The sequence below is a fragment of the Anoplopoma fimbria genome, chromosome 10, assembly GCF_027596085.1.
Source record: "Anoplopoma fimbria isolate UVic2021 breed Golden Eagle Sablefish chromosome 10, Afim_UVic_2022, whole genome shotgun sequence".
Lineage (NCBI taxonomy): Eukaryota > Metazoa > Chordata > Actinopteri > Perciformes > Anoplopomatidae > Anoplopoma > Anoplopoma fimbria.
The window spans coordinates 11612670-11628941 of NC_072458.1; the positions used below are offsets into that span (position 1 = coordinate 11612670).

Sequence of the window (16272 nt, forward strand, 5' to 3'; positions counted from 1 at the left end):
TCACTGCACAATAAGTACTTTTCTTTTTCATACTTTAAGATAGTTACGCTAATAATACTGACTTTATTTACCTTTCGGTAATGTTTGGAATGCATGACTTTTACTGCAGTAAAGGAACTGAATACTTCTTCCACCACTGCCAGAAACCAAAAATACGTCACATATGAAGCTGCTTAACCTATTTAATAGACAAAACTAAGTAGTGGTCGTCCCGCCCCTCAGTTATATCAACTCAAGTTATGCAATATATTTCCACGTGAGCAACATCAGATAATTTTGTCCTTTTTTTAGTAGCGTAATACTGGTTCACACCTGTGACTGTAAGAGAGCTTACATATCAAATCACTAAACCGGTCTTAACAATAAGGCTTTTGTCACTTGTCATGCTTAAACAGGATGGGACACCTGGACAAAAAAGAACGTCATAACGAATCAACTCTTATGGGAATTAGCACAGTATTTAGCCTAATTGTTAGTGTAGGTAGACTAATCTACCTTCCCTTTGGGGAGATGTAAGTGTAGTGGTCATGTAAAGGATGATGCTGCTGTTAATCTATTTTTCATATAGTCATTAAATCTCATTAAAAGACCAAAACCTACAATGTGTCAGTCCGTCTCTTACTACTTCCCTACGCTATGTTGGGCACTCAGCGCCAAGTCCACTGGTTTTTAATGACAACATAAATCTTTAATAATGGCACAAACATATACAGTTTCATTTTTTTAAAGGGGCCCAGTAATTAACTTAAAGCTAGGGGGCTGGTAATCTTGAGAAACAAGCAAGAGTAGGCTTGATTTTTAAAATGATCCAACCTACAAACTCAGCAGGTGTTGCTAGCTATTTCCCAATGAAAGTAGCTAGTAGCACTAGCTCCAAAAGTTGCTTAATCTATCAGGCTGTCCTCCAAACATTTTTTCGAAGAAGATCAACAATCCTACCTCTAAACAGCTGGGCACTGTAGTTTTTAGCCAAAGTTATACAAACAGAAACATGCTTGCTTTCTTTCATTCTCCTCACTGAAGTCAAGTCCCTCTGCTCTCTTCTAATTGGAGGACAATGGACAAAAAGATTGCAGGTTTATGTATCTGCCAGGGGCTTGATAGCTTCCTTCTTATGCATTTTTGTATAATCAAATAGAAATTATACCACATTTCAGAAGTTTAGGTTCATTTTTTTCCTCAAAATGTTCAGGTAACAGACATTTTTCACATTTTACTGTCACTGTCAGTGACTCTGACCTTATCACTCCCAACAGCTCATCCTCTTATGAGGTTGGTGATGTTGTAATTTAGGTATATTGTATTGCTTTAGTCATTTGACATTCCTCAAACCAAATAGCATCACCTGAATACGTAAAACACAACAGTAAAATGTAATTGTGTATACATTTGTTACACGGAAGCGTCTGCTGGGTCACAAATGACACATTTCACATTTTCAATTTTTCACAACAGACTGACAAACAATAACTACTATAGCAATCCTTAAATGTAGCTACCGTAACTCCCGGTCTAAAAACGACCTCTACATGACCTCTTCAGTTAGTCCACCTGTCTTTGTGGCTGCTGGTCGTGTGCACAGAGCTGTGGCCACTTTAGAAGGTTTAAGTTTGAGGCCAGCTACTGTATAATGTAGCAACTATATTAATTCAGAAACATCAATATAATAGTAAAACACTGACAGGGAACATTTTCACTGCACAATAAGTACTTTTCTTTTTCATACTTTAAGATAGTTACGCTAATAATACTGACTTTATTTACCTTTCGGTAATGTTTTGAATGCATGACTTTACTACCTCTAAACAGCTGGGCACTGTAGTTTTTAGCCAAAGTTATACAAACAGGAATAGATGGGGATTTATTTTCAGCAGCGGATGAATACACATTTGGTGCTTTAGTGAGAATTTCCTGCACCGGGACAGAGTATGCAGGGTTGAGTCAAAATTAACTACACTGCCCATGTGCATCATAATGACAGGATCACATCACTAAGTTCAACATGTTTCTGGCATGGAGCTCTTGGACTTGGATTTATCCTTTACAAATCTGTATCCCTAAATTCATGTCAAAAGGTTACGGACAACACAAAGAAATGATCTTATTAAAATACTTAAATCCCCATTATATCGTAGTAGGAGTTAATTCCAGCACTGCTAGAGGACAGCTTTCTCATCTCTCTCTCACATTAAAGGACAGGGAGTCTTTAACCAGGATTGAGTAACGTCAGCGTCAATCATTACTAAGCACAACTTAGCAAGACGAAGCCAGTGGAAGTGTTTCCTACACACGCTGAGGTAGTCGTTCAACATCAAATGACCTCTGCTCCGTCACTGACTCCCTCACTCCCAGACACACACATGACAAACTTGAGTTGATGCGTTCAGAGACCGGATTGCACAAACAGTAATGACATGGTGAACGTTCCAAACGTGACTGAATAACCGGAGACCTTTCTTGGACATCCGTTAATCCTAAACACACGCACGCAACCTTGGTCACAGAGGAGATGTACATATAAAAGGCTGAGTCCGGGGGTTCTGCACACTTCTGAATTCACTGCATCGCTGCTGACCGTGGGAGGATACAAAGTCGTAGACAGAGATAGAAAGATGCAGCACTAGATGGAAAATAGTAGTGAAAAGATAATAAGTTATAGTAAGCAAGAGTGAGTAAGACAAAGGAAGCACAAACCCACAAAAAAAGGAGGGATAAGAGGTGTGACACACTGTCCGGTTCTTCAGCCCGGCCTTGGTACAGACAGTTCACCCCCTCGACATCTGAGATAGAGGACTTTTTTTCCCCGGCTCGCTCTATTTTGTGCATCGCTTTCATCAAATGCAACACCGCGGATATGCACACCTCTGGCTGTTGGGGTCGGTGTTACTGATCTGCCTCACATCCGGGATCACGACCGTGAACGGGGACGTGGCGCCGACGCATCAAGACTCCCGTCTGGAGACGCCATCTGAGTCCAAATCCAACTTGAGTCAGACGGAACACGGCCATGGCTCCAGCGTCATCACAGGAATACCCGTTGTGACCTTCAAATGGCACCATGTGGAGGCTCCTTATCTAGTTGCATTATGGATATTGGTGGCTTTTTTGGCCAAATTGGGTATGTAACAAACTAGAATGTGCTAGAATATTTATTTTTTTATGATGTAGACTTGTATAAATGGATTACCAGTCACTGGTTACCACTAGTTTCTCAACTCATATGACTATTGATCTTGTGAGATGAGAGAAGAAGTTAAGAAAATAGCAAAGCGTCAGCCGGTCAGACTCAGAGTTATGTCACGCATAGTTTGGATGTTGCAGTCGGACAGATTCCTCCGTCCAACAAGATAATGTTGAGCTATTTTTAACCTACAATGTCGAATGATTACAATGTAATCCTGTTGCCACACTCACTGACTGACTTTGATCTTTCACATGTTTGCATATGAATGAATGAATTACTCCTTTTAACTTAAAAGTTAAAACTAAAATGTTTGTAAAAGGCCCCTGAAAATGTTGTTTCAACCTCAGTGTTTCTTAATGAGATGAAATTTAAGAAGATTGGAAAAAACAATAACAACACATCCACATTATTTAAATCAAAACCAAAATCTCATCTGATGTGCTTAAGCAGGACTATAGGTGTGTGTGTGTGTGTGTGTGTGTGTGTGTGTGTGTGTGTGTGTGTGTGTGTGTGTGTGTGTGTGTGTGTGTGTGTGTGTGTGTGTGCTTTGATCAAATTTGACTGAAAATGCTGGCAACATAAGCAAACGACTCCATAAGGGCTTTCAACGGTGAGAAAGTATATTTTGGGAAAGCGAGATTTTTTGTTTAATTGCACCACGATATGCAACCAATATTGTAACAAACAGTGTCACATCCGGCAGCAGTGAACAGCAGTTTGTTATCAGCATGCCGTTCCCAAGAACACAAGAGTTTATTTTGTTATTATGCAGGTTTGTACAGCATCAGAAGTCCCACAGTTTATCAAGAGGTTTTTTGACCTTTTATAATCACTTCATTGTTTATTATTTGATCCTATTAAATACCAGAAAACTTGTATGCTGAAAGAAGTGAAAAAAAAAGATGCATGACATCAACCCGCTACACTGATCCTCTACTTGCTTTCTCAGCTTCTATCCACTTTTCATACACAAATATAAACAGCATTGAAGCATAACAGACCTTCATCTAAAGTCCTCTGAATTTAATCTTAAACCACTTTTGAATGGAACATATCCACACAGCAAAAGTTAAGGCCCCGTGGGCTGCAAGGAGAAATCAACAATTAGAAATGGGTCTATTCTAACGCTTCAGTAGGTTTGATAATAAAATAAACTTAAGCGACACTTTGTCCGGCCATTAAGTCAAGTAACCGTAAGCAAAAGTCTGTCTTTAGTTACGCAGAGAGATTAATAAACCTTCAGATGCGTCACAATGCCGGTTAATCATATGCCCAGAACAAAAAGTGGAACTTTCTCATCGAGCCATCGGTTAATCATTTGCAAATTTTGCAACCTCACAAAGTTGAAGTTTTATGGTTTTGTTATGATGCAATGAGTTTTAAACTTTGTCAGCCCAAAGACCCAAAATTAAACATGGGCCCTAGGAAAATACATTCTTGTCATTGGTTATTATGAATCTTCTCTTGTTGGTTCTTATGTGGGAACCCACAGAAAGCCTCACAATAAATTGTATTTGTTATTGATAAATAAAAAATAAAACGTCTCTTCTTCTCTTAGTCATCGAGGCCAACCACCATGTGACCACTGTGATCCCAGAGAGCGCCTTGCTCATCTGCTTCGGCTTCATTCTGGGGGGGATCATTTGGGGGGCAGACAAGGTGCAGACCTTCAAGCTGACCCCAACGGTGTTCTTCTTCTACCTGTTGCCTCAAATCATCCTGGATACGGGCTACTCTATGCCAAACAAGCTCTTCTTCAGCAACATGGGGGCCATCTTGGTGTACGCCGTCATCGGGACCTGCTGGAACGCCGCCAGCGTGGGGCTATCGCTATGGGGGTGTCACCAGGGAGGAGCCATGGGTAAGAGACTTTCATTTCAGCAGAAAGGATCATTCTGGGATGTTCAGATTAATGGACCTCAAAAGCTTAAGCACAGACATTTTGAGAGCAAATTTGTAGTTTTTTCCTGTTGATTTTTTCTGTAGTTTATCTCTCTAGTTATTGTACTTTGTCCTCTGATCCGGCCAGCTGTGTTTGTTAAAAAAAGCACTCCTTCTCTGAACACAGTCACATTACACATATTTTAGATTCAGTGTGACTTACACTTTCCAGTGAGAAAGGGATATTATTATCTCCAGTGTTCATCGCATATATTGTCCATAAATCTGCTTAGAAATAAAAAAGACACTCCTTATAACTTCAGAGCTCGCCAGAGAATCATCATCCTAAGGGGGGGTTGGATGGTGCTGATAGCTGGTTCCATATACATCACCTTGTCAGTTAATAGAAGATGCACTTTCAATAGCCTGGTTTTAACCAGAAAAGGGCAGTCACTATGCATATTTATATAATATATAAATGGGGGATTGGTTACTCTTTAAATAAAGCCAAACTTAGTGCGTAACCTTGTGCCCTGTGTGCGGTGCTGTAGGTGAGCTGGACATCGGCCTGCTGCAGTACCTTCTCTTCGGCAGTCTGATTGCGGCTGTGGACCCTGTGGCCGTCATCGCCGTGTTTGAGCAAGTCCACGTCAATGAGGTCCTCTTCATCATGGTGTTTGGAGAGTCGCTGCTCAACGACGGCGTGACAGTGGTTCGTACGCTACAATGTGTTGTTTTTTGTTTTCATGTTACAGAACAGTTTGTTTGAGACATCCATCATGGAAAAGTACACTTCCAAGACATGAAGTACAAAGAATGCAAACATTGTGCACTTCAATATGAGGACCATTACCCTGACTGAGGTCTTGTCACCTTGCTTGAACTTTATCCCTCATTGGTCAATAAAAAAAGCTCTTTGAAGATGTTAATCTAATAAGAAAGATTGCTTGCGTGTGTTATGAATCATTAAATTCCATTCTATTCATTCCCGACACCACAGTGAGGACTGAGAGGGAGAAAATGTGTTACTTTCAACTTTCCACACCTTTCGAATGAGTCTGACCTCTCTAAGGCTTATTGAAAAAAGCATTGCACTGTCAAAACGTTAACTTTTAATGTGGTAATCATTAAAGGTTGCACGCACATTCACACTTTTTTTGCAGGTGCTGGGTGTCAATAATCTGCACCGAAATACAGAAAAAATAGCTGCACACTGTTTCGTTCCCAGTTCATCTTTCATTCTACACGGACATGACAATGTTTTGACCCCAGATAACCTTTTTTCCTTATTTATAGAGAAGGAGTGTAAACAAACCTTTATATATCAGCTGTTATGACACGTCACACATCATCATGAATATATGATATATCGATATATATGAATATATATCGATATACATGTGAGGATTCAATGCTGTAATTATTTAACAGACGGGAGTGAAAGAAACACTTTTCTTAAATATGTTTAAAAAAGGTGGAGGTAAATTAAAAATATATGTTTTGTAAACAAAGAGTTAAGTATATTCATCTGCATAGCAGAGATTCTAATACACTGTATATTGAGCCTTGTGACAGGCGATTCATATATTGTATATCATTATTGGAGCTGCAGAAAAGGAATAATTACAAGAATAAGAAGAAAGCATAGGTGGGACAGGGATTTTGTTTTGCAAGTCACAATAAGTCTCAAGTCTTTGTAGATTCAGCAAATGGAGGGAAATTAATTGATTCGTGATACGCTTTTTAAATAACATACATTTTAATCTTTGGGTTTGGAGGAAGGTATCAAATATATTCAAGACAAAAGGCTCAAGTTCAAATGAAGTCACAAGTCGCTGGCGTTGAAGTCCAAGTCGAGTTGCATGTTTTTTTTATTTTGTCAGTCAAGTCTAAAGTCATCAAATTTGCCTCTTCATGTAACTTATGTCTACTCCTCTGGAACAAAGCATTTGAAAATGAACAGATGTGGATCAGGCCAGTAATTATTCTACCTCCAAAAGATTAAAAAAAAAGATTTTTCTTCTTCTTCTCTTAGGTGCTCTTCAATGTATTTGATGCGTTCGTGTCACTGGGAGGATCTGGAATTGATGCTGTGGAGATCATTAAAGGAATCAGTAAGGACTGACATTCATTAACACATTAACAGCGAGGAATGTAACATGTGTTTGTATAGGTTGTCTTGCCTGGCTAACGAGATTCTACATATGGACAAAGTGTTGATTATGCTAGATAACATGAACACAACTTTTATAAACACGTGTCTCCTCTCTTTCCAAAGTTTCCTTCTTTGTGGTGGCGTTTGGTGGTTCCCTCGTGGGCTTTATCTTCGGCCTGCTGATCTCTCTCCTGACCAGGTGCACTAAAAACATCCAGATCATTGAGCCGGCGTTTGTCTTTGTCTTGGGATACCTCGCCTACCTGACTGCTGAGATGCTCTCCCTGTCTGCCATCCTATCGTGAGTAACCCATGAAAAACATCTCATTTGTTTAAGTATTTTATATGTATTATAAAATGAAAGCCATAAACATGTTCCGCGGAATAAGAGTCCTCGCTGTGGCTTTTGTTCTGTAGGATCGTCTTCTGTGGCATGTGCTGCCAGAAGTACATCAACGCAAACATGGACGAGAAGTCCGTCGCCACAGTCCGATATGTCATGAAGGTTCTCGCCAATGGATCAGAAACCATCATCTTCGTGTTCCTCGGCATCTCGGCCATTGATAAGGAGATCTGGGTGTGGAACACAGGCTTCATCCTCCTCACGCTCCTCTTCATCTTTGTGTACAGAATTATCGGTGAGATTCTCATCTTACGCTGTTGGTTTTAAACGCAAACGGTACGCCGTCTGATGTCAGAGGTCACTAAACAGGCTTTGTTTCTTGTACTCCAGGTGTCTTTTTCCTCACCTGGATCCTGAACAAGTTCAGGCTGGTCCCCGTGGAGTTTATAGATCAGGTGATTATGAGCTACGGTGGCCTGCGAGGGGCTGTCGCATACGGTCTGGCTGCGATGCTGGATGAGAGCAAGATAGGGGAGAAGAATCTGATGATCTGCACCACTCTCATTGTAGTGTACTTTACTGTCATTCTTCAGGTAACCACCTCTCTGTCTTGTTCCAGAGCTAAAACAGTATATTGGTGCATTTGTATTAGTAGCTTTCTTACACAAAACGCATAATAGCTTTCTTAAGAATCTCTTTCTGCTGCAGGGAGTAACAATGAAACCTCTGGTCAACTGGCTTAAAGTAAAAAGAGCTGCAGTGGCGGATATCACACTGATAGAAAAATTGCAGAACAAGGTAAAGCTGGAAATAATCACTTCTTACAAACACAACAGCAAGAACCATAGATTACCAGGCAAATATAACAGAATCTCTGTCGTTGTTGTTTAGGTGTTTGATCACATGCTTGTTGCCATAGAAGATATATCTGGACAAATAGGACATAACTACATGAGGGACAAGTATGTAGAGATATCTCAAAACAGTTTAACTAGAACAATTTAAACTGTTTTGAATGAAGCTCCAATTCTCTCTTCGCTCACTTTGAAGGTGGAATCACTTTGAGGAGAAGTGGATGTCAAAAATTCTGATGAAGTCGTCAGCGAGGAAGAACCGCGACTACGTCTTCAACGTCTTCCATCAGCTGAACCTCAAGGATGCAATGAGCTACGTGGCTGAGGTGAGGGATGGTGCTAAGTATGTTTCAAGTATGTTTGAGCAAGTGGAAGGGAAGCAGAGGGTCTGTGCTGTTCTGTGGCCGTCTGTAAAGGAACTCCTCTGGTCTCCATGTTGCAGGGCGAACGCAGAGGCTCTTTGGAGTTTGTTCGCAATGAGACCGCGTTCGTCAACTTCAAGAAGAAGTTCGCCGATGACTGCTCAGACGTCATGCCCGACATCACGGCCGACACGTCGGACGATTACAGTGGAATGTCCTCGATGAGGTGAGCAAACTTTCTTAACTGATTCACACCGCAATCAAAGGAAAAGGTAGTTTGAAAATACAAGCAAACAATAACAAAAGAAACTCCCCAACTCCTTTCATTATTTTTATTTGAGATATTAATTTTCAATTTATTTGTATAGCCCAAAAACACAAATCGTAGGACTTCCTCTGTCCCGGGGCCTCGCACAGGAACAGGAAAAAATCCCCAAATTGGACTATTTAAAAGTTGAAAACAAGGGTTGATCTACTATTTTGATTGAACATCTAGCATTAGATCTGCCCAGACACTGCTCCCTGGTGACCACAAGCAGTCACAGCATGTTTTTCCCTCACAAACACCAAACCAAAATAGTAGAAATGATCATTTAGCTCCAATTCTCCAACACATTTTGTATGAGAAGCCGATATCAGAGCTGTGCTTTGAGATGCTTTCCCCCCTGCAGTAGAATAGACCCTGTGCCATCAGTGAGCCTGGAAATGCACGAGCAGACCATGAAGGGAGTGAGGGAAACAGAGGACATCAACACTCACCACCTGCTGCAGCAGCATCTGTACAAGGGCAGGAAACAGGTCAGCATTTTCAGTCAACTCTCTATACGCTCTGTATTTAAAGCATTGCTTTGCACTTGAATAAATCAAAATGAATGCAGCCTAGTCCCAACTATGCCTGAATACTATATCCTACATTTCCCATAATACAACACAATGGCATGTTTTATAAAATGCCACCTGCCTCCCAATTGGCCATTTCTTTGAAACCCTTCACCCTCCGTTTGTAATGCAAGACACTTCCCCATCGGCTTCACTTGGCAGAACCAGGTGTGTGTGTGTGTGTGTGTGTGTGTGTGTGTGTGTGTGTGTGTGTGTGTGTGTGTGTGTGTGTGTGTGTGTGTGTGTGTGTGTGTGTGTGTGTGTGTGTGTGTATCTCATTAAGAAACTTATGATAAACTTTCTGGATGAGCAACTAGTTACTTGTCCTCTTTGTCTCGAAAAATCTGCTCTTGAACTCTCATTCTGACTCTTTCAAATGCGTTTCTTGTGTTCTGGCATCTAGCACCGACACAGATACAGCCGGAGCCATTTCGATGTCAACAAGGATGATAACGAAGTGCAGGAGATCTTCCAGAGGACCATGAGGAATCGTTTGGAGTCCTTTAAGTCTGGAAAGATGGGCGTTGCTCCACCAAAGACGATAAGCAAGCACACGAAGAAGGACCAGCAGCAAAAGGTAATTTTTATTAGACAGTCTACAGCGGAAACATACATTGAACTGTATGCACTAGAACCAGCATTTGCAGATAATACCCAGCCCTAACAGTCTAATCATGTGTATTACAGGTTAGCTTTTCACACTTTGTTTAAGATGTAATCTGAAAATAAACTTCTACCACCTGCAGATGCCAAATGGAAATTCAAAGGACAAAAGTAAAAGCTACTATTCTGGTGATGAAGGTTAGTACCTGTCTTTCAGTTTTGAAAATATATACATAAGCCCTGATTTGTCCAAGTTCTTTTAATAACTAATCTCTTATTTTGTTTTTTAGATTTTGAGTTCTCAGAGGGAGACAACACCTCTGGCTTTGAGGCATCAGGAGGTTCATACACCTTCCCCATGAGGGTCACCTACAGAGCAGGAGGTAAAATAAATCCACCATCTTGTCCACTTATCTTAAACCATTGGTTGATCCTTTCCTTCAGATAAAGTCCCAAAAAATCCATGACATGTAAAAATCCTTCATTTAAAACCCTACGTGAATAAAGGTTAAAAAAGCATTATCCGCAAAATATACTGGTACATTATTACATTATTAGAACACTGATGCCTCAATGTGTAAGCAGCATCTTACTGTTGTTGCTGTTTGAGGTGGAGCTAGATTTAAATACCTTATATACAGCTGGGTATTTTAGTCTAGTGGTTCCAAAACTAGGGGTCTGGCCCCTCATAATGGTCAGATCGGAAGAAAAAGAGTTCTGCTACACACTTTATCATTCTTTTGACTTTTTCTTTGGATTTGCTGATTTTCTTGAAACACAGAATTTTTATTTTTGCCTCTTAAGTCCTAAAAAAGTTATTTAAATGAATCCATTTCACAAGTTTAGGGGGAAATCACTCTTTGCTTGAACTTCTTAAACTCAAAGGCGTCTGAAATGTGACAATAGGCACCAGCTAGACACTGTAGTGTAGTATTCATATAGGCACAAGCCCAAAAAGTTTATTTTCTTCTCTTAAAATCTATTCTACTTAATGTAAAATGTTAATCAGAAAGTAACTATAGATGTCAGATAAACGTGGTGGATTAAAGTGTAAAATATTTGCCTCTGAATTGTGGTGGAGTAGCCCTTAATGAATGTACCTATTACTTTCCACCGATGTCTCCAACCCTCACACCCCGTCATATCTAACTCAGTTTCTCTCCTTTCCTGCAGCTGGCATTGAGAATCCAGCCTTCATGCCGGACCTGGACCCCATGGCACCGGTGCAGATCCCCCCGTGGCTAGCGGAGGCCGAGCTCGACGGCGACACGGTGGCTCCGTCTCAGCGGGCCCAGCTGAGGCTGCCGTGGACCCCGGAGACCTGCGCCGCCTGGCCCCCCTCCGCATCAGCACTCGCTCCAACGACTCCTTCGCACAGGCCGACGCCCCCACCGCGCAGCAGAGGGACGATGAGCTGCCGCCTCCACCGCCGCCGCCTCACTCGCAAGGAGACAGTCGGCACATGTAGCACATGTAGCAGCATCCCCACCCCTCCTCCGCCTCCATTTAACCCCGACCTCAGACTTTGCAGCGTCCGCTCTCAAAATATTGACTAGGGAATGTTTTCTTTTCCGTGCCATTGCTTTACCTCACTCCAGAGTCTCGAGACCAAACATTCACAGTCCCACAACCTTTGTGCCCTTCTGCTCAGATCCTCTTGTTGCTCTAGCTTCACCCTTCACTGAGCAAAGGAAGGCTGCACTTAAAACATGGCTGGGCATCTTATTTACCAGCACATGTTGAACATTGTCATATTTGCCCCTCTGGTTCTCAGTAAACCAGTCAAACATTGCAAGTCTGTCCCTATGGAGTATCTTATCCCTGAATGTGATGCAGAAAGAATGTAGATATTTATAAATTGTGTTGTTCATAAAGATAAGACATTTAATCGAGAGTGACATGAAAATAATTCCAGCTCTATAATCTGAATGTTACATTTTGTGTGTGTTTTTTCTCATTTGGTACAGCAGTACTCAAGGTTAAATATTAAAATGTCACATGTACAATAAAGACATATTATATTTCTTTAAGAATGAAGGTTGGTATTGTGCGGACATGTCGGCCATCTCAAATGGGTTCCTATACTTTATGTTCCTCAGAAAATGAACATTTGACTGACTGCTTTTAAACTGTGTGCATTTAAATATGGATTTAAAATAAAAATGGAAGAAAAGGTCTTTGTGGAGTGAAATGGTTAGTTATTTCATTAATTAGTCTTTGTAATAAAAACAAACCACAGGTACTTTGATCATTAATAATTATTTATGAATTCATGTGTCAAACAGGGGCTGCTTTGATTTTATTTTCAAATGTACTTATATATTATTACTGCAGATTAAAAAGAGTATTTTAGGTGAATGTGGCACACATACATCAAACTGATGTTAATTAATGTGTGAGGTGTACCCAACACCTTAAGGTAAGGTCATTAAAAAAGTGAATGTTCAAAAGAGGTGTCACATTCAGCATTTGGAACTTATGGTGATTTTTCTTTATCTTCTGACTATTTTCTATTTCACAAACTAACCTATTAATTTCTTTAAAATAACCACCAGGTTAATCATTGATTTAATAATTCTTGGTTGCTGCCATATCATTGATATATCAACAATCAAACTGAAATGAATTACTTTTTAATATCAAAATTTGCTACACAATGTTACACTTCTGGAATGTATGCACATTTGATTTCCATCACAATGAATTAATAAAAAAAATAAAAAAATCTTTATAAATAGGCCATTTCTGATGTTTCCACCTGCTTTGTGATGTAGTCTAATATCGTTTTTTCATTTCCAGACTCTTTCAGGTAAAAGTGAGATCCATCGAGCATCCTGACGGTGAAATCTCCAGATGTGATGCTCTTCCAAGCTGTTGAAAAAAAAAAAAAAAAAAAAGATGAACAGGGAGACAACTCACACCGATTCATCGTCTTCTGCAAACACAGAGGGCACATACAGCCTTGTACAAATATATAATAATAATATTAACACATAATCATAATATGTATAATACCAATAATAATACACTTTATTTTTATATTACTCTCATACAAAAAAATGCAGCTTAACACATGAAAATTGGTCAAATAAAATGAGGAATAAAACACACTTGACAAAATAAGATTCACTGGAACACAGATAATGCATAACATCTGATGGAAAATAAAACTTACCCATTATATATTTTAATAATTTTAAAATAAGTAGCAAGATTTGCAGCTTGCACATACACATGAATGAACACTGCAAATGTTCCATGATTTCTGATATCCAGCATCCAGAAACCTACATGATCCCTCTCTATAAGGCAGAGTGAGTGTGTGATCGCTGCAGGACACGAGAGGACTGACCTTGTAAGTCGTGAGGAATGTCCTCCTTTCCATCAAAACATGTGACGGGGCAGGAGAGCAGCGGACCCTCCGGCTTGTTGCAACTGCAGCAGAGTCAGAAGCTTAGCTCACTACAAAACACTCGTCCTGAATCAGATCATTTCAAATGTAATGGTTCAATTGTAACTACCTGTAGTTCTCTACGATGTGTAGGTCGGCCTTCAGGGCCGGTAGGAACAACTTCAGGACTTCAGGATTTGCCAGCAGCTCAGGAGGAGTTCCTCCGATGGAAATCAACCACTTGAGGAAATCGTCATCGGACAGCTCGCTTCTCTTTGGGGTTTTAATACGTGTCTCTGACTGAAAGACAAAAGGCAACAGATTAGAGGTTGGTCGTCAGTTAGAGTGTCTTCAATTAGTGTCTAAACTATAAGTGTATACAGATGTGTTTATATAGAAGGAACCAGATGTTTTGGTCCGTAGACCTCCATCGAGTAATAATCTAATCCAATTTTAGTCCTATGCACCTGTCATTAGTGACTTTATGGTGTCTGACAATGTCTGTGAACATTTTCTTCAATAAATTACCAAAGATATTTATTGTAAGGAAGACGTTTTTTGTTTTTTTTTTTTAAATCAACTACAACCCTGAAGCGGAAAACTGATGGCTGGATCTTGGCATGGATGGCTGCGTGATGATTACATTTATAAATTTATTAAAATGTCCTTATTTTTCTCTAGGCGGTGATTTACTTTGTACACATCAAACTGCACTGATTGATTAACCTCACTTAAATACATTTTCTAAATGATTTAAATCATGCAGATTTGCGTCCTCACAATGCAGCTTTTAATTGTTTGGTCTTTGATTTTTTTTAATAAGCTTGCAGAGCATCATAGGGGATTTTTTGTTTTTATTTTGAACCGCAGCAAATTTGAAAACAAAATCTTTGGAAGTGAAAATATTATGGTTATGATTTGATACTGTGTAGGTTAATTAAAAGCCTTCGTTGTTGTGCTGACACTCTCTGAAATCTGTTACTATCAATCTATCAGGCTTCCAAATCTAAACTGAGATCTGGACATTGGTACACTTAACTGACATAGTTTGCAGAGACTCCAATCCTCCTGGGATACATATACAGATACTAATTGATGCTGAGTAGATATTCCGGGCCCAAATACAGTTAAATGTAATAAATAAACTCACATACGGTGCAGAGGCACCTGACAGGAAGATGTGAACTGGTTCAAGGTTGTGCAGTCTCTTCAGAGCATCTGCCACGGCGAAACTAGTGAAGGCACCAAAACTAGAAACAGATCAGGGAAAAGTAAACATTAACAGAAAACTGATGTAGTAAGTGGTTGAATTAAAAAATCAACAGGGCAGGTTGTCATGACAGATATGATGTTACTTATGAAGCCCCTTTTTAACATCATACCTGTGTCCAAACAGAGCAAACGGCTTCTCTTTCAGCACCGGTAACAACACACCAACAACCTCGTCCACAATCTGCTGCATGTTCTGAAAGAAGGGTTCTTTGGCTCGACTCTCTCTGCCCGGGAGCTTGACAGCAAACACTGACAGTGACAAGAACGAAAGGTGTAACAAAACATTTCAAATAGCAATACAATCATATTGTAACAGGTTGGTTTTGTGTGTTGTCTTCTCTTCCAATTTAATATCCTAAAATGTCCCTTTTTAGCTGATTTTTTTAGACTACATTTGTATTATTTACAAACATGTGAGACATTGTTAACATAGAGCCAAACAGTATAGATAAACAGGGCAAAGTGCAGCACTTGAACATGGCGTGTTACCTTCAATGGAGCTGTTGAGGACGTTTCCCCAGCGTGCATAGTGTATGGAGCCTCCACCTGCCCAGGGGAAACATATCAGCCTGGCCACAGCATCTGGGCTCTTCTTGAAACAGCTGATCACCTTTTCCATTCTAATTTAAAATAAGAGCCAGGACTGATTCACATCAGCTGGGACTGCAGTTCATGCTCCTACATTCAGGGGTTATTATAAGAGTGTTAAGTCACACCTGTTTGCTGCTGGCAGCTCCATCAGCTTCTCCCAGGAAAACAGTGGTGATTCCTCATGAAGTGTAACATTTCCTGGTTATTTTTCTTCTATGGTTTATCCGCGGAGCTGTAAAAAATATTATCTATGGATTCTGGAGACATCTACAGTGTGGAGTGTGTATGTGCAGAAAGAAACGGTAGGTTTACCCTGCTATATTTTGTAAAAAGATATATCTTATGGTAAATGGATGAAAAGGACAGGATGGAAACCAACAATACCCGCAATACAAGCTGTTATTTCGAAACATAACGTAGTTGAGAAAAAAAGTTTCTCGGAAGTGACGTTGTTTTCTACAGTTGGTATTTCCTGACGGATTTCCCTCGGTGGAGGAGAAGAGGAGGGGGAGGAGGAGGAGGAGGAGGGGGAGGAGGGGGGGGGGAGGAGGAGGAGGAGGAGGGGGAGCGACAACTTCATCAAGTTAGACGAAGTTAAAAAGGGCATTACCGGAAATTCCACAATCGTCCCTGTCAAATTTTCATTTTACAGTGATAGGGATATTTTTTAAGTGTAAATGCAGCAAAAAAAACTCCTTAGATTAAGTAAATGTACAAATACAAATGTGTAAAAATATTAAGTTAAAAGTCCTGCATT

The 16272-nt window shown here is 40.1% G+C and overlaps 2 protein-coding genes across 2 annotated transcripts; one reads left to right on the plus strand and one right to left on the minus strand.

Moving 5' to 3' along the window:
• Nucleotides 1–2493: 2493 nt before the first annotated feature.
• On the plus strand, nucleotides 2494–11813 carry LOC129097143 (sodium/hydrogen exchanger 3-like). The gene is given in 17 exon segments (XM_054605884.1): nucleotides 2494–3118; nucleotides 4743–5045; nucleotides 5617–5777; nucleotides 7101–7179; nucleotides 7344–7521; nucleotides 7638–7858; nucleotides 7954–8156; nucleotides 8272–8361; nucleotides 8455–8525; nucleotides 8614–8743; nucleotides 8860–9005; nucleotides 9451–9577; nucleotides 10062–10235; nucleotides 10405–10459; nucleotides 10552–10644; nucleotides 11435–11566; nucleotides 11569–11813. Coding segments are annotated over 17 exon segments (2604 nt in total). The 5' UTR covers nucleotides 2494–2838; the 3' UTR covers nucleotides 11730–11813.
• A 701-nt stretch (nucleotides 11814–12514) lies between these two features.
• olah (oleoyl-ACP hydrolase) lies at nucleotides 12515–15942 on the minus strand. Its single transcript, XM_054605885.1, has 7 exons — nucleotides 15641–15942; nucleotides 15414–15544; nucleotides 15035–15173; nucleotides 14803–14902; nucleotides 13783–13952; nucleotides 13614–13696; nucleotides 12515–13132 (listed from the first exon to the last, which is right to left on the minus strand). Exons 1-7 carry the CDS (start codon nucleotides 15661–15663, stop codon nucleotides 12990–12992), a joined length of 789 nt encoding a protein of 262 aa, XP_054461860.1. The 5' UTR covers nucleotides 15664–15942; the 3' UTR covers nucleotides 12515–12989.
• Between the last annotated feature and the right edge of the window lie 330 nt (nucleotides 15943–16272).

Excerpts from the sequence above, each read along its gene's own strand:
- olah (XM_054605885.1), bottom strand. The coding sequence starts at position 15,663 with ATGGAGCTGCCAGCAGCAAACAG. Across the intron at positions 15,174-15,413 it reads CCTCAACAGCTCCATTGAAG|TGTTTGCTGTCAAGCTCCCG; the intron begins GTAACACGCCAT and ends TGTCACTGTCAG. Across the intron at positions 13,697-13,782 it reads CACATCGTAGAGAACTACAG|TTGCAACAAGCCGGAGGGTC; the intron begins GTAGTTACAATT and ends ACTCTGCTGCAG.